The sequence below is a fragment of the Hesperophylax consimilis genome, chromosome 21, assembly GCF_061612785.1.
Source record: "Hesperophylax consimilis isolate HC1 chromosome 21, BYU_Hcon_1.0, whole genome shotgun sequence".
NCBI lineage: Eukaryota > Metazoa > Arthropoda > Insecta > Trichoptera > Limnephilidae > Hesperophylax > Hesperophylax consimilis.
In genome coordinates, this window is record NC_142856.1 from 7,295,393 (window position 1) to 7,317,247 (window position 21,855).

The 21,855-nt window shown below is 36.4% G+C and overlaps 1 protein-coding gene across 1 annotated transcript in view; it reads left to right on the forward strand.

Annotated features, from left to right (window-relative positions):
* LOC149413560 (protein Fe65 homolog) overlaps positions 1 to 21,579 on the forward strand; it is a 225,473-nt gene extending 203,894 nt beyond the window's left edge. Inside the window, exons 3-12 of the mRNA XM_089644770.1 lie at positions 9,252 to 9,314; positions 10,662 to 10,900; positions 11,662 to 11,860; positions 12,566 to 12,758; positions 13,159 to 13,286; positions 14,634 to 14,833; positions 16,043 to 16,245; positions 16,642 to 16,818; positions 19,094 to 19,324; positions 21,024 to 21,579. Of these exons, the coding sequence (XP_089500896.1) occupies positions 9,252 to 9,314; positions 10,662 to 10,900; positions 11,662 to 11,860; positions 12,566 to 12,758; positions 13,159 to 13,286; positions 14,634 to 14,833; positions 16,043 to 16,245; positions 16,642 to 16,818; positions 19,094 to 19,279 (1,588 nt within the window). The 3' untranslated portion in view covers positions 19,280 to 19,324; positions 21,024 to 21,579. The remainder of the gene's footprint in view (positions 1 to 9,251; positions 9,315 to 10,661; positions 10,901 to 11,661; positions 11,861 to 12,565; positions 12,759 to 13,158; positions 13,287 to 14,633; positions 14,834 to 16,042; positions 16,246 to 16,641; positions 16,819 to 19,093; positions 19,325 to 21,023) is intronic.
* The last annotated feature ends 276 nt before the right edge of the window (positions 21,580 to 21,855 follow it).

Consider the following 21,855-nt stretch of genomic DNA (forward strand, 5'->3'; position numbering starts at 1 on the left):
GGATTTGCAAATATCCCAATGTCGTAGTACGGATTGTTTCACAAAATTTGAAAATTCATAAGTTATTATTCAAGTTCCATGAAAGTTCTATTCAAGGTCTTTAAGTTTTTTTATTTTTTTTTTATTTAGTTACTTTTTTAAATAATTATGTACATTTTTGTATGGCACATGAAAAAAAATGTATAAAATTAAAACAGATCATTGAAGTCCTCCTCACTAGGAGATCCTGTGCTGAGGGGGACTATATATGTTAGTATACGTTTTCAGCGACTAAGATGATGTTTTTAATATCTTAGCTAGTTCTTCTTCCGATATTTCCTTAAGCCAAGATTTGATGTCCTTAATGTATTTATTTTTCGTTTTCCTTTGTTTGATGTTGAGAGGGAGTTTATTATATAATTGTATTGCTAAAAATTCAGAGCTTCTTTGTCCAAAGCTAGAATTACATTTAGGAATATTTAGTATGTCTGTTTGCTTGGCTCTGGTTTTATGATCGTGAGAGGGCCTCTGGTTTATTTTTTAGGTGATGAACTAGAATATTTTTAGCATAGATTTTTTGTAAACTTGGAACATCAAACAGATTAAAAATATCAGTAGTTGGCGTCCTTACGGGGAGCTTTAATATGGTCTTTATGATCCAATTTAGAGTTTTCTTTAGTTGTTTAAGATGGTTTGAAGATGCTGCGCCCCATCCTATTATTCCATATTCCAATAGAGAGTGGCATAGAGCATAATATACTCTCTTTAGATCTGTAGTTGACAAGATATTTCGTAATTTTTTGAAGAAATAGATGAGTGTTGTTAGCTTTTTTGAGGTTCTTTCGATGTGTGCATCCCAATGAAGTTTGCCGTCAATTACGATCCCAAGATATTTATTTGTTTTAGTTTGGACTATATGCGGGCAAGAACATTGCGGATATTTGTTTAGACATTCATGTAATTTGAGTGTATGCTCATTCGTTGGTTGACCTCTTTTGTTTTTAGAGAATGTTAGATATTTAGTTTTACTCACATTTAATGTAAGGGATTTTGCTTTTAAGTGTTTCTTCTTCTTCCCTAGGACTTCTTAAGACTTTAGTCCGGAAGTATTTTCAATTGTTTTTGTTTTCAATTAATTTTTCTGGTTGTATTTTTTAGTTTTTATTTATTTAATATTTTGAGTAAATACATTTGATATAAAATTAGATATATGTTTATCCGAGATACTAACTAGGTTACAAACCAATTTCATTAGAAATATTGTAATCATTTAAAAATATGGAAAAAATACTTTATGTTGTTAATTCTGAATTTGAAATATGATATAAAAATTATGACGTTTAATAAATAGGACAAACTGATCCTGGTTCCTGGAAAAAAGATCCTGGGTTCGATTTCTAGTTGTGACCGTTATCTTTTTTATTTTATGTGTGTTTTGTTTTATTTAGATTTATAAGTATTATCATCATAAAAAGTAAGTTAAAAATAAAAAAAACCTGAAAAATATCTACTTACGTACATACATACTTAAATCAATTATTGTGTGACGCACTTACCGTTAAAATGTTTGTTTTTTTCCTTTTAACGATGTGACGTTTGTCTTAATTGTTTTATAATGACGTGAGTAGGTACTATTTGAGGCAATAGCCATTTGTTTTTACCAAGTTATGAACATGATTTAAAAAGAGTAAATTAAAGGATTTACCTTGAATTATTTTAAGGAATTTTATTGTTTCGGTTTTTTTTAAATACTAAGATGCGGAGAATAGATAATTTTTCTTTGGTAAGTAGTGCTATTGTCTAAGGAAATTGGTTTTGACTGACTGTGAGTGCAGTGACAACAGAAGGTTTTTATATTTAAAACATCAACACAAAAATAACATTTTTTTAAGTTCACAACATATCTATAGGAAAACAACAAATATACGCAATCGTTCTTTAAATATGCTACATAAAAATGTCATTCAGGCATCTCTTGAAAACAGGCAAACTTATATTAAATATGTCGATATTTGAGGTGAATTTTTTTCCAAGTGTGTGAAAGCGAGAAATAGGTGCATGTATGTGATATTTGGTTCTAAAGTTATTGTTGCAGAATAATATATGTTGCCTAGTTGCTCGAGTAGGTACTCTGAAATCTATGAGTTGCAGGAGTTCACAACAGTCAAGTTTGGAGTGAATAATCTTAAATAAAAAAGTTAGGTCATTTATTTTTCTTCTGTTTTCTAGGGAATGTATTTTAAGTGTATTTAGTAAGAATGTATAGTTTATGTGTTGAATAGGTATGTGTAATTTGAAGTTAATAAATCGTTAAAATTTGTGCTGCACACGTTCAATATTTTTTTTTATATGTATCTGGTAGTATGGGGACCACACTATTGAATTGTATTCCAAGCTGCGTACTAGCGACAGATACACGATTTTTATAACCTCCAACGAGTCGAAGTCTTTGATGGTTTTGATTATAAATCCCAGTGTCTTCATACCTTTGTTAGTTATTTGTTGTTTGTGATTTACAAAATTTAATTGAGTGTCAAACTTAACTCTAAGGTCCCGAATTTCGTTGACTTTTTTTAAGATCTCGCTTGCTATTGTGTATGTGAATAATAGTGGGGTATTTTTTCCACAAAATGTTTAAGTCTTACATTTATCAATATTGAGGAATAAGTTGTTAGCTATACACCAATTATGTAATTTGCCGATGTTTGACTATAAGATTCAACAATCGATTAGACAAAATATGCATGTGACTGCGGATGCTGCTTCCCAGTGACAAGAATGTTCTCCAATTATATACAGGTTGTTGCTATTGTAACATATCCCTCCTAATTCTTTCGTCATAGTCCTTAGCGGTAGGGATATTAAAATCCCTAACTACTGTGTACAGTTTAGGGATCATTATGGAAATTAGGGAATGGGAAAAGTTTCAAACACACAATCATTATTAAACAGGTACCTCTAGGGTTTATTGCCGCTGATTACAGTGCCAACGCAGAACCTAATGGTGCGCTTGTTTTGTGTAGGGAAATTGTAATTTAACATTATTACAATTTGATTTGATTTCTATCGATTATGCAACATTATATTAAACCGCAAAAGAGACCCAATTGCTCCCGAATGTCCGGAACCAGTGGATCTATGGCATCCCCAATTCAAACCATTTCAAACAACATTTATGATTTTTAATGGTAAACGTTCACCAGGGCGATACTCAGAGTATCAACTACTTATAATTCACTGCGACTATTTTCAAACTCGGAATCAGATTTATTGGATTATTTACGATTGTGTGTTTTGGTGCATTTGTATATGCTCGCCAAACGCCAGCTATTTCCCAACCTTCACCTATCCCATCTATTTCCCCTCCCTGATCCCCAAATTAGGTATGCCAGAGTATGCCCTCACTAGCTCCGGGCAATAAGGCTTTATGCGATGTTCACATAAAAAAGAAGAACTCTATGATAACTTGTATTGTACCTGCTTATATCGTTCGTACTCAGCTTATTATGTTATACACTATTCTTTACTGGTTAAAAACGGGATTGCAGACCCTTAATGAATAAATGTTTCCTAATAAACTTTAAAAAATAATAAGAAATATAAGTAAAATATCAATATATTATCACGATGTCGGAAGAGGTTTTCATAAAAAACATTTTCGCATTTCGTCATTATGTATTATTAAGACAAACGCCGGTGCATGAACACGTGTTCCGGTACTTTTAAGAATTTACTATCAAGTTTAACAAGAAGTGCCCTGCAGTCCCGTTTTTAACCGTATTACCAATAATTTGAAGACATTTTTAATAAATCAGCAATACTCATTTTCTCCTCGCATCGTGCAAAAACTTTCTCACAATCTTAAAACGGAAAATGGGTTTTCGTGTAATTATTTAGGGCCTGTACACGTTAAAACTCGCCTCCGTCGATTTCGTACGTAGGGCGGGTTTTATTAGATTGTTCAATGCCGCTAACGACCGCTGCTAATTTGAGGTGAGCCGCCATAGAAAAAACTGCCGGGCTTTTGCTTTCTCTAATTTAAATGCCATATATTTAGGGTTGCCAGATGGTCCAGATAAAAAAACGAACATTTTTTTATCAAAGGGTCCCCCCTTAGATTTTTTTTGTACAATTTGTCGAAAATCAAAGGGTCCTTTGATAATCATAAACCCCCTTGATTTTGATCAAAACAAACAGAGAAAATTACCGAAAATTTCTGATAGTGAACACAATGAAATACTATTAAAAGTTATATTTAGTATTGCTATTGGTAAGCATAAAATCACCTATTTAACATATTTGCCACTAGATGCTACTGATTTTAATTTATTGACTGATATTGTATATTTAAATCCAGTGCAACTGACATTTAAATTGAAGAAAACATATAATTCGCTTTTTACGGTATTCACACCTAGGAGATTTCTTTCGTCAGTCCGTACATTACCCATTACACTATAAACCCTTTCTACGAAGGCATTGGAAACGGGAAAACTACACACATATTGTACCATTTTCAACAGATTTGAGCAAGTCTTGCTACCACCCGCCAGAATCGCTCATGACTTTTGCTCTGTAAATTATCTCGTAAGTGAGATATATATGTCGCGTATTTTCAAAAAACCGGACATTCTATTGTCCGGTTTTTCAAAATTTTCTAAGCCGGACATCTGGCAACCCTACCTATATTGTGATTGCGCCATTAGTTTTCCATAGATGATTTTTGGATGTTTTTTTTTATTCTGACAGATTATACATATACACTGACAGACTTCAGTCATTCTGTGATTGGTTTATTTATGCTTCAGTCAGTGTTCAATGCTGCAGCAAGGCTGATAACCGATGTTTCCAAATATTCCCACATCTCACAACTTTTGCGGAACCTTCATTGGCAAGTACCCTGAGAGAATCCAATTCAAACTCTGCTGGATGGTTTTCAAAGCGGTACATGACATGGCGCCACCCTACTTGTCGGAACTGTGCATTCCAAACGATGTTAATATTACCCTTCGATCAGCATCTTCAACAGCCATGGGTAGACTCTCAGTACCTATGCGCAATCCCAATACCAATTTTGGAGACCGAGCTTTTGCAGTAGCAGGTCCAAAAGCTTGGAACAAACTCCCTTCACATTTGCAAAAGATCGACAGATCATCTGAGTTCAGATCAAAACTAATGAATAACATTTTCAACTTGTCATATCCAGAATAATGACCGTATTTTTATCAGTAGATTTTTTTTTTCATTGCTCAGTCCAGGGGATTTTTTTCCTTGACTGTAATAACCAGTTATTATGCGTAAACTATTTTTGTAATATTTTATACCTTAACACTGACACCACGGACAGAAATCATAACAATCTATATTTGTAAACGTAAATATGTATATTAGTCGTAAATCTCTAATTTAAGCCGAAGTTGTAAGTCATATTAAAGTCATGTAAATACCCACTCGGTCGTAAAAATATGTATAGTTTTAAGTCATTAGTTAAAAGTCTTCATTGTAAATCACTCGATATTAATCTTAGTTATAAGCCACTAGTTATAAGTCACTAGCTATGAAACTTAGTTATAAGCAAAAAGTAATAAGTTAGTGATAGGAATAAATTAAATGCATAAATTAAGTTGTTAAGCGCCTTTGAAGTAAATTCTCACAAAAACGGCGCTATACAAATAATCCAATCATTATTATTATATTATTGGCATATAATAGTTATATCTCTTGGAGTCGGTGAATTTGTGTGTATTTCCGCTTCTCAATCAAATCCAAACCAATTGAAATATTTCTGAACCTTTCCAAAAAATAAAAACTGATTTTGAAAGGTGATAAAATACAATTTAAAATTTTGTTATTAGAAATAAACATATAATTTTTTAAACAAACATAAAAAAGTATAAAAATTGATCACCTTACGTTTTTTCGTCTAAAATTACTGATAACAAAAAAATACAAAATTTTATTAGAAAAATGTATTACAATATATTACCGCCACCTCACTTTTTTATCATTTCATATAAAAATAATTAGTAAAAAATTCACAAAATTACTTAATTTTTTCACAAATTGCGGTCTCTATTGATAACTCTGGATTTAGTTGAGCCGTTTAGTTCATATTTCTAACTATAACGGCAGGGGAGACAACGATTTCTATGAGACCATATGAGTTGTTCCGAAAAGCGAACAAATTGATTCTCCGGGTAATAGCCGTTTGCTCCCAAAACCGAACAAATTAGCCCGAGGAGTTAAAAAATATGGTAACGCTTTAGGATTGCTAAGACAAAATTTATATAAATTAGATGATAATTTCCACGTCGCACTTTGTACGCATGTGTGTTAAGGTGCTTCTCAGAAAGACAAAACGTTTTTTTAAATAACACAGGGACATATCTTAACACATTATTTGCGGGAAACAAGAAAACTCGTCATACGCCTTTTTACAGTAAGACGCGGGAGACGAGTTTACTCGTTTTGTTGCGCAAAGCGGTAAGGAGCGGGAAACTTGTAAAAAAGGGTTTCTAAATGGGTGCGGGGTCATGTGTTTTCTATTGTCGGCGGTACCCGATCTATCGATATGAGCTTGAAACACAACAAAATGAAATAAAATCGTTGTCGCTTATGTTCCGCTCACAAACTACGCAGTGAAACGCGGTACATGTGCAAGTTTTGCAATTTGCTCCTGCATAAAGGAAAGTGTTTCGAACGCTATCACACATTGAATTACTATTAGGTTATAGTTTTTTTTTATATGTATTGAAAATTTCTAAATAATCTTGTAATTTTGTATGAATAAATTTCTATATGTTATTTCGATTGTGAAATACTGTTTTTTCTATGATTCCCAAGAAAGTAGAAGGTTTTTGTTCATAAAAAAAGGAATTACACATACATTGCTATGTAAATAAATAGAGACATCTTTTTAAAGTAAAACACTGAAAGTTTCATCGAAAAATATCAAATAGATCATAAGATATTAATATTTTGCGGAAAGTCTAATTTTGGCGCTAAAATTTAAAAAAAACACCCGCGCTTCGCCCCCAATTTGGCGGTAAAATGCCCGACCATATAGTGTTGATATGTTCATTATTGTAAAATCAAAAATATTACGGTTTAGAATTTTATTCAACGGAAATACTAAACATTTCCTAAAAACCCGTATGTAGTTTATAAATAAACTTTTTTTGAGTGCTGACCCTAAGAAATAATCAACAAAAAATAATGAAAATTTTCCTCCTTGTTTGTTATTTTAGGACTAATGCAATTTAACACATCCTCCGTAGTTATTCCACCATTGGTTAGCGCGCGTAAAATAACAATAAGGCCTGATTAAACCTTAAATTTGTTTTTTCATTAGCCCCGCCGTAACGGGAGGCGTAATTGCAGCGCTTCCAATTTTATTTTACACGAATTAACTGCAATTAAAATATTTTAACATTCTGCAAGAACAAGGGAGGCAACAGTAGAGACGGAAATAGGAGAGTAAAAGTGAAAGGAGGGGGAACATGGGAATTTAGCGGAATGAGGTTAGGTCTTCCATTCTTTGGTGTTTCTTATCGGAAGTTGACTATCTGTTAGCGCGTTTTTTATAAGTACTTGAAATATTGATCTTTGCACAGAATCCGCTTTGTTTCGATAAAACTATTGATCTCCATGCATATTGGTTTTCGCAGAAAATATTAATCTATACAGGGTGACCGGGGTCAAAGTGCAGTAACTTCGGGAGGTGATTCCACATATTATTTATTAACTTATTCCGAAATTCCAACTTTTTTTCCCTGCAAAAAGACATACCTACTAAAAATTCTTAGTGGAGGTACACACTTACCCGATAAATTCGCTGTGTGCTTGTCGAGCGCGAGACTAGTGACGTTGTTTATTATTTGCAAGTGATGCGTAAACCGAGAGTTCGAAGTTACAAAAATGCTCTTCAAAAACGTTTCGAAGAAAAAAAAAAGGAGGAAAAAAGAGAACTGCACTAAAATAATAATAAGAATTTACATTTTTAACGATAAAAAATATTAATAACTTATTAAACACTCAACTAATGTCATCGCTTTTTTACTAATTTAACAGATTTAAAAAATGTCCACCTTCAGCTTGCATGCAAGTATGTAAACGTGATATTATTACAACTCGTACGTTGTTGTAAAGTGTGTTGGTGTCTTCCAACTGTAGGTATTCGTTTAAGTCTCCGTCGTTGAGAGGTATGTTGTCGTAAATGTGGATTAAAAATCCTTATCTTTTTCACGGCATCAAACGATCATTGAAGTAATTAATCATCTTTCAGAAGAATTAATGAATTAATCTCTTGTTACGTAACGGGCGGCCTTCATTCCCTCTGACCCATTATCTAGTTATGTACCCACATGTATAGTGAGCAGAGATGTGCAAAATGGGTACCCAAAACCATTTGAAATGCAAAATGGAAATGGGTCAAAACTTTTCCATTTGAAAATGCAAAATGGAAAATACCCATTTTGCATTTTGCATTTCCATTTGAAATGGATTTATTTGAAATAAAGCACATCTCTGAGTGTGAGGTATTTGTTTATAATATTTCTTTAAAGTAAATAAATCACAGCTGTTCTGTTAGCAGCTGTAAAGCGCGGGAAGGGGGGTAGCGGGTGTTAGTTCTAGTATCGGCCGGTCGATTTCAAATGATCCAAAAGCAATAATAATGCAGTACGCACACGCCGGCGCAATTTTTCGTTTGTAGCTGAAAAGTACATCTAAAAATCGAAATTTAAAAAAAGTTATTTATCTTTTTTACTTCTACCATCATAAGTTACCTCCCTAAGTTACTGCACTTTCACCCCGGACACCATGTATACAGAATTGACTTTGCTTAAAGGAAATATCTCTCTCAACAAGTTCAGAATTGGCTTCGTTCCGATAAAAATATTGTATATATATAGTCTATCCACAGAATTGGATTTGTTTCGATGAAAATATCGATCTCTGTACAGAATCAACTTAATTTCGATTAAAATATTGATCTCTCTAAACTTTGAATCGACTTAGTTTCGATAAAAATTCTGATCTCTGTACAGAATTCATTTTATTTCGATGAATATATTGATTGTACAGAATGTTGACTTAAAAATACGAACATTTGTACTGAATTGGCTTTGTGTGTTGAGGTTTAACTTCTGATTACAGTACATACAGCCTTTGTTCGATCAAAATTTTGATCTGTTTTTCGATGATATCTGCATAACATGTTGTTTATATGTCAATATAAAAATACTAATGCTTTGTTTATTTCTTTGTTTCAGACGAGAAAGTATAAATGGCAATCCAGACTCCCCCCTGGGGTCCGCTAAGTCGGACCCACAAATGTAAGTAATATTATATCACACTTTAACTTTAATTATAATATTATCGTCATGTTATATACTTATGTAACTCATTACTATTTGGAACACTAATCATGAACACCCCAATATAGGTATGATATGATAGTTCGAACTCCAATACATAGATGGCTCTAGTGTAGATGGATCTTAGAGGTTACAGACTTATCCAACAGATGTCGGTAGTATATGCAGGTGGGGTACCGAGGTACGTGGAGACGTGAGGTTTCGAGAAGCAGAGAGATTTTGACAGCATAATATAGATTACCTTCAGGTCCCTCTTGGCCCCAGGCCGTCCTACAAACTACTTTCTGATTATAGTAGTTTTAAATCAGAATAAAGACACAGTGTTTTGTTTTGAAGAAGGCGTTATTATTTGTATAATAGGGGCACTGATCAACAATCCCTAAGGTTATAGGTATTATAATACAGCATTGTAAAAATTATATTGGAGAATAAGATTTTTTGATAAAATTGACCAATTACGGTCAATTATGGGACCAATTCTAGTAAAATGGGATCGATTGTGGTTAAATAGACCCAATTATGGTAAAATGCGACCAATGATGGTAAAATGCGACTAATAATTAAAGGACTATATTGGTGTTTTTTTTAATGCAACTAATTATGATAATTTTGAACCATTCATGGTCCTCCACAACACAGGTGAACTCCTAGCGTGGAGGACAATATACTATACCATTGTTTAACAAATATATTAAAGAATAAATAAAAAAATAAAAAAAAATGGGACCAATTACAGTAAAATGTGACCAATTAATTAATTATGGTAGAATTAGAATTTTTGGTAAATGGGATCAATTATGTTAAAATTCAACTAATTTTGGTAAAATTCTATCAATTTAAGAGTAATAGAATTGGTACATTTTTCAATCAAAATTTTGAATTCAATTCAATAAAGCGTATAATATTAAATTCTAATTTAATTGATCTCTAGTAATATGGCAAAAGGGGCCATCTGTATCAATTTAATAATAATAATAATAAATTTATTTCACATAAAAATCATACAATAAAACATGCGGAAACTTTGACTAGCCAACTAGGAATGGATCCTGTGTTTTAGGCCAGTCAAATTGACAAGTTTAGATCATATTATAATTTAGTACTTAATATAAAACAAAACCGGTAATGTAAATAACAGCCAGATAGTAGTAATAAAAAGACAGATCACCGCAGGAGTTGTAAAGTATATTTGGGGCAGATGTCCCCTTTTACGATATTACTACTAAGATCATTCGTATTCCTCATTGGCACAATTGATCTCTCCTCTGCGTGCATTTATTTATCCATCCCTAATTCAATTTTCAGTATATCCGACAAAGACTACAACGCCAGCGCTGCAGACGACTCCCCCCCGCCCGAGAAGACCAGCGCAGACCTCGCTGACAGCGAGAAGGGGGGCAGCGCTGCAGCAGCCGTGCGTCACCGTGCCGCCGGGCCCCGTGGAGAGTTGTACGCCGTGCCCGTCCGGCGAAGGCAGCAGGTGCCCCCCGCCCCGCAGCAGGGCGCGCTACCCCCACTACCGCCCGGCTGGGAGAAGCACGAAGGTAGGACTGACACCTACTCAAGTAGCAGTAGAGGTACCAACCTAGTATTAAAAAAAAATTACCATGTAGGCTGGAAATAGTGTCACATGCACTTCGGTCGCATATGGTAATATGTTGGTGAATGAATGAATAGCTGTTATGTCACGTGGTTCACAACGCGCTTCACAACGCGCTTCAAAAGAGGACCATCGGTCCAGCTCGTCAGCACTACGTCGTCAGTTAACCAGTCATGAAAAGTGATGAAACAAGACTAGGTTAAATAAGTTAGATTCATCTCTTTTAATGCCTTTATATCGCTTTTAAAGCTGTGTTGAATTCTCATTGTGTTATCATATAGTTATCATGGGACCATTTCCAGCCTAATACTACAAACAAAATAGTTTCCCTCATTTTAAGGAAATGAAGGAGAGGAGGTTCTAGGATGTAAAAGGTATGAGGGGTGGGTAGAAATCTGGAGTTCAATGTGTCCAGGAGTGATGAACGTAAGAATCCATCCCTCCCTCCCACTACAGTGCAAGGCGTTGTGTCTAGAGAGTCTAGCTGGAGAAGCCAAGGCGTCTCCCTTAACTGGCCTCTCCCGATTCGGTCGTCACGTAATAGATGGACTGACGCTTCCGCCGCCAAGACCCAGACAAACCTCATCCCGTGAACTGGGGCTCATTTGCTAGGTAACCAAAAGTAGCAAACTACTTGGGGTGACCTATGGCAGTGGTGTTGGTTATCATTATTTTTCTTATTAAAAAATGTTTCTATTCCTCCAGACAACGACGGCCCGTACTACTGGCACATCAAAAGCGGCACCATCCAGCGTGAGGCCCCGGAGATGGGTGCGTCCAGCGAGGCAGGCGTGGGCCAAGGGGGCCCGGGGGCCATGACGTCCTCGGTCACGCGAAGCACCACCAGCTCGGCCCTGGATGCAGAATGTGACGATAGGAAACGGCGGGAGGAACTGGCATACAAGTATGTGGCTTACACCCAAAACTGCATACATAGTATCTATACAGCTTCAGATAAACTAATTAAAGATAATGATTTATGATGGATTCGGATGAAAGTGAATCTAAAAAGATAAACAAGGATTGTGTGGAAAAGTCAAACCAATTACATACTTACCACGAGAATCATATATAGGCACCTGCTGACAAGTCATTATGTTTGGCTTAGCAGGACCTTAAAGTGCATGTATCTTTCTATATTTAAAAAATAGCATTCGCTAGTTTAAATTTTCAACGAAAGCCGTCCAATAATTCAGAAAGCCATAGCTTGCTTGCGATAATCACGAAACGACGAATACGAAATGAAAAATAATGTTTTCCATACCAAAAAACAACACCACCCCGAAAACAAACCTTTTATTTCTTCTTGTTCAAAACAAAAGAACTCGATTTTATCTCACTTTTGTTCTATTATTCAAAATTTTTTTAAATTTCATTAATATCACGAGACACAATTCAGGACAATTCACAATTCCAATGGCAGTACCCAGTACCACTTACCGCCATGCCAGTTTAGTTTGTTCGATATTTTCTATAAATTCTAAAAGTTTTGCCCTCAGTGTGCACTATAAATTATAAATTTATTTTTATAAATTACATGAAATTTGGCTGTTGGATATAACCTTATTCTCCTTTCACTTTCCTTACGTAACCTTGTGAATTCTTCCAGGCGTCGTAGCTATCCAGCGCGACCCGACCCAGACGTACGTGCGGTGCGTTTCTTTGTCCGTTCCCTCGGCTGGGTGGAGATAGCGGAGGAGGACTTAACGCCCGAGCGCAGCAGCCGTGCCGTCAACAAGTGCATCGTGGACCTAAGCCTGGGCAGAAATGACCTGCTGGATGTCGTGGGACGATGGGGAGACGTGAGTCCTTTATTTGAATCCTGAATCATTGTGTGCCTGAACTTTTGCAGAAACCGCAAAAAACAAAGCAATAAACCATTACGCAAGGTGAAAATGTTGCCATGTTGGCTTAACCTCGAAAATCCAAGCAGAAAAAAAACTTCTGAGTTCTGCACCAATTAGGTTCGAGTGTGGTAGGTGATCTTTCGGTGTGACACTATCAACTACAAGTGGTGTCAAATTGTGACATAAATAGACCGGATACATACTACTTCATTACAAAACTTGACTTCCCAGTCTGTTGTGTCACATTGTATCAAAAGACGTTTATGTATGTTGTCATATCACATCTCCTCCAAAACGATGTCAATAGACGTTTTGTTCTTTGTGTAATATAAATGAATAAAAATATTTATTTCAGGGTAAGGACCTATTCATGGACTTGGATGAAGGAGCTCTGAAACTTATGGACCCAGAAAACTTAACCACACTTCATACGCAGCCGATTCACACTATTCGCGTTTGGGGCGTGGGACGAGACAATGGAAGGTCAGTAGTATGGCCATCATCCGTTATAAAGATAACCTTCAAATTATGACTAATCAATCTTACCTGTACTAACAATGTTTTAAACTTTTCTCAATGCTATCTTGGACCATGCTATTTGATTCGACCAACAGGGAGAGGTATGCGTTCTTAATTGTTTCATATTTTATTTTTTATGCTTTTTATAAGGTTCCATCAACCGTCGGAATATAGATTTAGGGTCAAAGATTTCTGCATATTATAATTAAAGAGTTAATTATGATGATAAAATTAGTTTTCTAATGTCTCTAAAAATGACAAAATTATGAGCTTTCTTTCAAAGTGAACATTGGTAATGTGCTTACAATTGTGTCTCAATTGTGAATGGCAGTGCTGCAGTACTTCCGCGCATGTACCGAGATGTCACATGCTTTTCGGCCGGCTACAAATATATGTTTTGACAGTTTATTTATTTGGCATTTTTCAAAAATTCAATAAGTTCTCTCCTCAGAATATATTTGTAAATAACGTGAAATTTTGTTGTGGGAGACAAACAACCTCTTTGCATTATTACTAATTAACATATTACTTACACAACGGCTCGACCGTGGTGGATTTGTGACTTTGCAAAATTTAAGGCTTGGTATGTTCAATATTGCAGGACATCAAAGGACGAATTAACATATAGAAAGAAAGGGCTTTATTTACTTGAACAATTAGAAATCAATAAAAGAACCAATGACACTAATATTACGTTAATTAATAAAGTAAGGAAAATTATACAAAACCTAAAAATATAACACATTTAAATATATTAATAGCAAGTACATCATTATTAAATAATTAAGACGGGGAAAATTAATGTGGAGAAAACAGACTTCAAAATACTCCCACAGAATATGAAATCTATTGTCACAATTATTTTATTGATATATCAGTTTAACCGGTTATAAATCATTTTAAATTGAGAGGGGGTAAAATAGAATCATAAATAAGTCGTCTAAACGTGGTTAAAACCACAGTTTGAAAGTGTGCTTAAAAGCCGAAACAGCTGTAACAATAACAAAAACCAAAAAATACTTGCAGAACTTAATAATTTTATTATTAAATTTGATTTTAATTAAATTAATAAAATAAAAGATAGAAATACATATATACTGTGATAATGCCAAAAATTGCAAAGTTAACCTTGACAAGCTGTAATGCATTCTTTCTGAAGTTTTAACGTACAGCCTAAAAAAGATATGCTTCAATTTTAAACAATGAAAAGTTTCCAATATTTTAGATTAACTAACCTACACTACAAAAGATCTACAAATGTTTTCAAGATGTATCTTTTTTAATTGCCTAATGCTTAATTCTGTTGTTTAGGGATTTTGCGTACGTGGCGCGCGACCGCGTGACCCGCCGCCATATGTGCCACGTGTTCCGCTGTGATATGCCGGCGCGCACCATAGCCAACACGCTGCGGGACATCTGCAAGAGGATCATGATCGAGCGCTCGCTGCAGGGCCCGCCTGCCCGTCCCACCAACCTGCCCACAGAGCAGCGCAGGGCCAAGCCCATGACTGGTGAGTTGTAACTCTTGCAACCTAACCTGACTTTGTCGCCAACACGCTGCGGGACATCTGTAAAAAGATCACGATGGAGCGCTTGCTGCAAGCTATTTTTTAACCTTTACGTACCTAAAGGTAAAAATCACATAACACCCGGAGGGGGGTCACTAAGGTCCCCCATATATGGCAGAGCGATCATGTCTCTTTACCCTTGGAATGCCGCAATCGCCCGCCGTACACCAGCTGACCTTTGTAATATCTTAATTGTTTCTAGCACAATGATGAATTTTTAAATTGTAATGTCTTACCAAATTAATGTGTTTACATATATGTAAAATTTTAAAAATATTCAGAGTAATGTTTTATTTATCTCTAAAAAACATATATTGTATTGAAGACAAAGGAAAATATTCTTGAGTTTGATTATATTTTCCAGCTAAAAGCGCATTCTTCACATTAAAAATAAGTTGTAATATTAGGATTTTTAAAATGAAATACATTACTGTGACTGTGAAATACAATGATCACATTTGACACGGAATTTTGTGAACATATTTTCTAATGTCATAATTACAAGCTAGAATAATATTCAGATATATTATGATTTACGATTTTCACGGCCAAAAGTATTTTTGTTATTTGTTTTTGGGGTGTTATGCCGTGTTGCACTAACTCCTTCTTCAGCCAACGTTTCGGACAGCATTGCAGTGTCCATCATCAGGGCAAATGTGTTATTTCAGATATATTATTTCCTTGCCAAACGAATAAAATATATTTTAGTATGCTAGGAGCAATTTTGATGTTCAAAATACCGTAAAATCGAAGCAAGTGCAGTGAGCTACTCGCAAATCCGCGTTGGATGTCTTGGCACACTAAGAGTTAATTTTTTTTTTTGGCCTCTCCAGTATCTCAAATATTAGTCACTATTTATACCTTCCGCTTTAACTGGACATTGCCCACCTTCGCCCAATCAATCAAGCAGCCAATCATTAAATAACGCAAAGCTTGTTTGCGGCAAGAATTTTATTTTTAAATTAATGCGAATCCAGGGGGGGGGGACAGTAATTTCGTCAGTACTTGATATATATTATTTAATATCTTAAAAAATAGTAGCAAGATAATTTTTTTTATCCACGTTTGGGGGATGTGTAGTACCCCCTTTGGTGCAGAAAGGTTAATCACTCAACTCTGTATATTGGTAACAATATATTTTCGTCTTTCTAGCACAATCCTTCCCCACGCCCATGGAGGAGCCCAAGAAAGTGCTGCGGGCGGCCTACTTGGGCAGCACGGAGGTCTCGCAGGCCACCGGCATGGAGATACTCAACGACGCCATCGACCTCATGTCCGCCACGGTGCCGCGGGAGGCATGGGCCCCCGTCAGCGTGCAAGTGGCGCCATCTATGATCTCTATTCTGCAGCAGAGCGTGAGTATTCTTTTTCAATTTTTTTAGATGAGAGTGGAAAATTTCTTGGAATAAATTTACTATGACTGAGTTCCATTTATAAAATTTCCAAAAAAATCATTTAAATTATTGGAGAAAAATAGAATTTGAAATAGGCAAAGTAGTGGGTAAACAGTGTGGTTATGTTTACGAACATATTGAAATTAACTTTTTAAAGTGTTCACTGTCAACTCAATGTTATGAGAAACTCCACACCAGCCAGAGTGAAAATCCGGTTTAAAACAAGTTGTGGATTCGCCGACACACGATGAGTAAAAATGTGGATTTCTTGGCACACTAAAGGATATAGTTTTGCTGTCTTTATATTTACCGACTAACCTAACCTAACACCCAATTCGTTAATTATTTAATTTGCAGGATGACACCGTGGTGGCGGAATGCCGCGTGAGATACCTGTCCTTCCTGGGCATCGGGCGTGATGTCCGGCGATGCGCCTTCGTCATGCACACGGCGCAGGACCTCTACGTGGCGCACGTGTTCCAGTGTGAGCCGTCCAGCGGGGCGCTTTGCAAGACCATAGAGGCCGCTTGCAAGGTACCGTTATAACTAACGATAATTTCATCGCAGGGGTAGGCAGAGGGAGAGACCGCCACACAACTTTCGGAACACGTCTTGCTTCATTCATATACATATAATATCGTCTTATACGTACTTTTATATTATTCTGATTCTTGACCTGACGTAACTCAAGTTTTTCTTTTATATATGTATTCAATAACATTATTATTTAATTTATAAAAAACAGTTTATTTATAAATAATTTCAGCTGTGTAAAATAAAACAGGGTTTTCCAATAAGAGGTGTTATTTTGATATACAATCGTAAAAGATCAATGGTTTTGTTGCTTGTGTGGCTGTTGCCCAGATCAATACCATCCAATTCCGGCCATAAAAAAATCATTAATCATCTCTCGATAGCGCAATCCATTCACCGTAACTGTTGCTCCAGCCTCATTTTCGAAAAAGTAAGGTCCAATGACTCCGCCGGACCATAAACCGCACCAAACAGTCACACTTTGAGGATAGAGAGGCTTTTCAACAATAACTCTTGGGTTTTCCGAGCCCCAGATGCGACAATTTTGCTTGTTGACGAAGCCACCTAGGTGGAAATGGGCCTCTTCACTCAAGATGATTTTTCGATGGAATTCTAATAATTAATAATAATAAATTTTAATAACTTCAATGCGTTGTTGAAGCGTGTATCGTTCCATTTTTATTAATGGCGTAGTTACTTCTTGTCAAATGTCAAAAAATGACAGCTTCAAAAGTAACATCTACCGAAATAGCGGGCTATTCAAAATAACACCTCTTATTGGAAAACCCTGTATTATATTATTCATTATATCAAAACAAGAGGAAGGTCACTGTCTGCATGAGATATCGCAAAACTACCCCTATCCACTTTTTTCTCCCCTTAAAGCAGAGTTTTGATATTTTCTTAATAAAAATTTGCACACCCGGTCAAAATAATAGGAAAATTATTGTCTACATCTGATTTTATTGATTTTAATGCTTAAAGCCCGGGCAACGCAAAGCCAGGGTCCTTGGCTAGTTGATTATATAAAATAAAATCTTATAATTGAATGGATTTTAACAAATTAACCCAAGTATTTGATTCACAATTGTTATCATATGCCAATATTATCTCTCATATTCCAGTTGAATTATACTTTATACACTGGCCGTCTTACTCATAATAGATAATACGGAGGGATAAGAACAAGTTATTAGAAAGTGTTACACATAATCGTATTGCATTTACCGGCCGTAATAACGCAGTATTAGTGATTGACAGATTTTTAAACTGCCGATTCCCAGGATTAGCGACGTATTACTACCGTATTAAGACGGAGATGTGGACTTTGTTAAAAATCTTGTTGATTTGACAAATATCGATCGATCGCCCAATGAAAATGTAAAAAAAGCAGTAATACCCATTGGCAGCACTATCAGGGGAATATTTTAAATCAAATTATCGATTTACCAAAGCAAATACGGAACGCATAATCAAATTTTCCAAATTTCGCAGCAATTCAAAGCAGACCGGGTCAATGACATCGCAAATGTCATCTGAAGAAACATGAAGTTAGCAACTGAACGCGAAATGCAAAAATGACTGTGTTTTTGAGAATTGGAACAAAGTGGTGCCAGTCTAAAAATATCTAGTATGAATATTATTATGAGTAAATATTTTAACCCGTGGTATATGACAGTATATTTATTTATTTTTTTTTTTTTAAAAAGAAAGACAAACATTCCCGGGTTACGAATAACCTGACAATATTTGAAAATCTCCTACTACCACCACAGAAAGCGGAAAATGTTGCTTGTGTTGTGATGGAGGACTTAGCCAGCCGAGGAATTGAACACGGTACGCCTGGGTTAAATATGGCCCTTCTCACTGTATAGCTATACCAGCGCTGCAGCGGCGTACTAGGGAATCTTTATAAGTAAGACTGTGACTAATGTTAATCAAGGATTGGAATTCTTTCTGTAAATTTTTTTAATTTTATTTTATTTATTCATGTTTTTATGTTACCAGAGAATTTTTAATGTCGTCCAAGCTAAAAGTTCACCTGTGTTGTAAGGGACAGTTTACAAAGGAGTACATTTTACAATTTAATACTTCACTCCTCGCGGTCCAGCGAGAGATAGATATATGTAGAGCTGCGGACGCTGACGCTACAGAAGTCTGTGATATTTAATCAGATCAACGCATCGTTGATCTACCTCTGCTGAAACCTGATATAATTGAAGATAACCCATGATGATAAATTAATATTTTAACTGTGAATGTTTGTATTTTCCAGCTGCGCTACCAAAAGTGTCTGGACGCCCACCCCGGGGGCGCCTCGCGCGCCGGGCCCCCCTCTCTGGCGCCCCGTCGCGGCTCCAGCGCCACGTGCGCTTCTGGGGGGCAAGGCGGTGGCACCGGCGGCCTGGGCGCCACGCTCAAGTCCCTGGTGGGCTCGCTCACCTCGCGCAGGACGTCCTGAGACGAGGCCGCGCTCACGGCCCCCTTCATCATCAATGAGAGGGAGGTTGGTGTTTCACACTTTTTTTTTTTCGTTTTAATGTTGATTTTGCCCATTAAATCCACAGTATTAACTAATTATTAATAGTAATTATTTATAGAGCGTAAACGGTTTACGTGTAGTTCCCGTGAGCACTTAGGCCATAGGCGAATTGTGCTATCTCCCATTTTACCTCATTCCTTTAACAGTCACCCCGTCCCTTTTATAAAGTTCACCAGGGTTGTCATTGGATATGTGGCTATGTCTTCTGGTTCCACAATGTGTCTTCCCAGGTCTCATCTCTCCTCTCCAATCCCCTTTGGTTCCGTAAAGGCCCCACAAGAGGTGCTTGGTTCACGAAGGTGGCCTCATCTCTCTTCTCCACTCCTTTGTATCCCCTATCCCCAGAGAAGAAGCCTTTGTATCCCCTCCACCCCTTCTTGGTTACCTAAAGGCCCCACGATGGAAGAGGACTTTGTCTCTCCTCTCCACTCCTCCTTGGTTCCCTCAAGGCCCCAATGCGGAAGAGTCCATTCCCCCTCGGTTCCCTGAAGGCCCTACGAGGGAAGAGGGACTCGTTGCTCTTCTCCTCTCCTCCTTGGTTCCTTGAAGGTCCCACGAGGGAAGAGGCCTTCGTCTCTCCTCTCCACTCCTCCTTGGTTCCCTAAAGACCCCACGATGGTAGTGGACTTCGTTGACAAAACATAACAATGAAGGAAAAAAACTCACCTTAACTAACCTTACCTAAGTTTTTAGATTCTCACGGCCAAAAGCATTTTTGTTGTTTGTTTTTGGGGTGTTATGCCGTGTTGCGCTAACTCCTTCTTTAGCCGACGTTTCGGACAGCGTTGCAGTGTCCATCATCAGGGCAGATCCGGTAGATCCGAAGATGATGATAGACACATCTTCGGATCTACGATGTCATCTAAGATGTGTCTATCATCATCTATAAATAGATGATGATAGACACATCTTCGGATCTACCGGATCTGCCCTGATGATGGACACTGCAACGCTGTCCGAAACGTCGGCTAAAGAAGGAGTTAGCGCAACACGGCATAACACCCCAAAAACAAACAACAAAAAAAAACCTTACCTAACCTACTGCAAACACAGCAAACTTAGTTTGTGGCACAATTTTAATTAAAAATGATAATCACTTAGTTTTAACCACTTTAAAAGCAGTATAATTATAAAATCGGTATTATATTAAGTGATTATTGTTCAAAATAAATAACCAAACATGCTTCGTAAGCAATTCTTACTTGATGAAGTAAGCATTGCTTATGAACCATGTTGGTTTCCTGAACAATAAAAAAATAGTTAAAACTAAGTCATTATTTATTTTGAATAAAAATGGTGCCACAAAATAAGTTTCTTGTATTTGAAAAAGTGATTATTATTTTTAATTAACCTAACCTGTACTAACCTTACCTTACATAATCTAACCCATTATTTCATCATGTTATGTTTCCGGTTACCAGTATTAATATGTAAACATCTGTCGTACACAATCGCTCCACGTACTAGTTAAAAACGGAGGTACTGCCATCTATTATTTTCAAAAAGAACTATTAATGTCTTGAATCTAAAATGAAAATGCTAAATATCAGCATCCATCTAGAAATTATTGAGGTCTTCACCGATTTGCATCTAAATCAGTATAGAGGATGTTAGGTGGGACTTGAATCTAATGTCAAATTAATTAATGATTTGTTTGTTTCAGGTGATTCCCCACCGCCATCTTCAGTCCCCGCTGACGCATCACCACAGCGACCAGCTGCGCTCCCTGCTCAGCCCCACCCTCGACACCCGCCGCCCCCTGCCACCCCATCCACCCCACCCTCGCAGCCTCACCTAACTGCAATGTCCTCCCTCACACCCCCTCGCATCTCTAGCCTGTATATTACTTTATAAATAACCCTAACCTAACCTAACCTGAGGTCCCACTGTTTACCCCTGCCACATTTGACACTGTCTTCAAATCTTGTAACGGACCGTGTATCGCTGATTCAGCTTTTGATATAATTTTGAAGATAGTTATGCTCGACAGGTTCAAGCAAACAACCCAAACATTTGGGATAGTATTTGTCTTTCTAAACAAGAAAATAACCTACAATAATTCATGCAATATTGTAAAAGAGGATATCTTGTTAACTACGATTTTCTTTTTTGAACAACAAATGCTTGCGCTCTTATACTATGTGTCGCCATATCTTCTCGAAAATCTCTATCATCAAATTTTTATAACCGTTATGCATAACATTTTATCAACGGTTGATCGGCAGTAGTTAACAGTCCGTTAAAAATGTTTTTTTATGTCCTGAGTGTCAAAATTTCAACATGACCGATTAGATGACAGTATCAAATGTGACGGGATTTCATACAACAGGGCCAAACTGTATCTATTTCCCCACTAATCCACCTACCACTATCCACTCGGCGCTTCTGTGCATCCATAGGCTATAAAATATTATTCAATAATGTATATCTTGTATTGATAATTCTATAAATGTACAACATTTGATTATTGTTTGCAGATAGCATTGACTAAATTG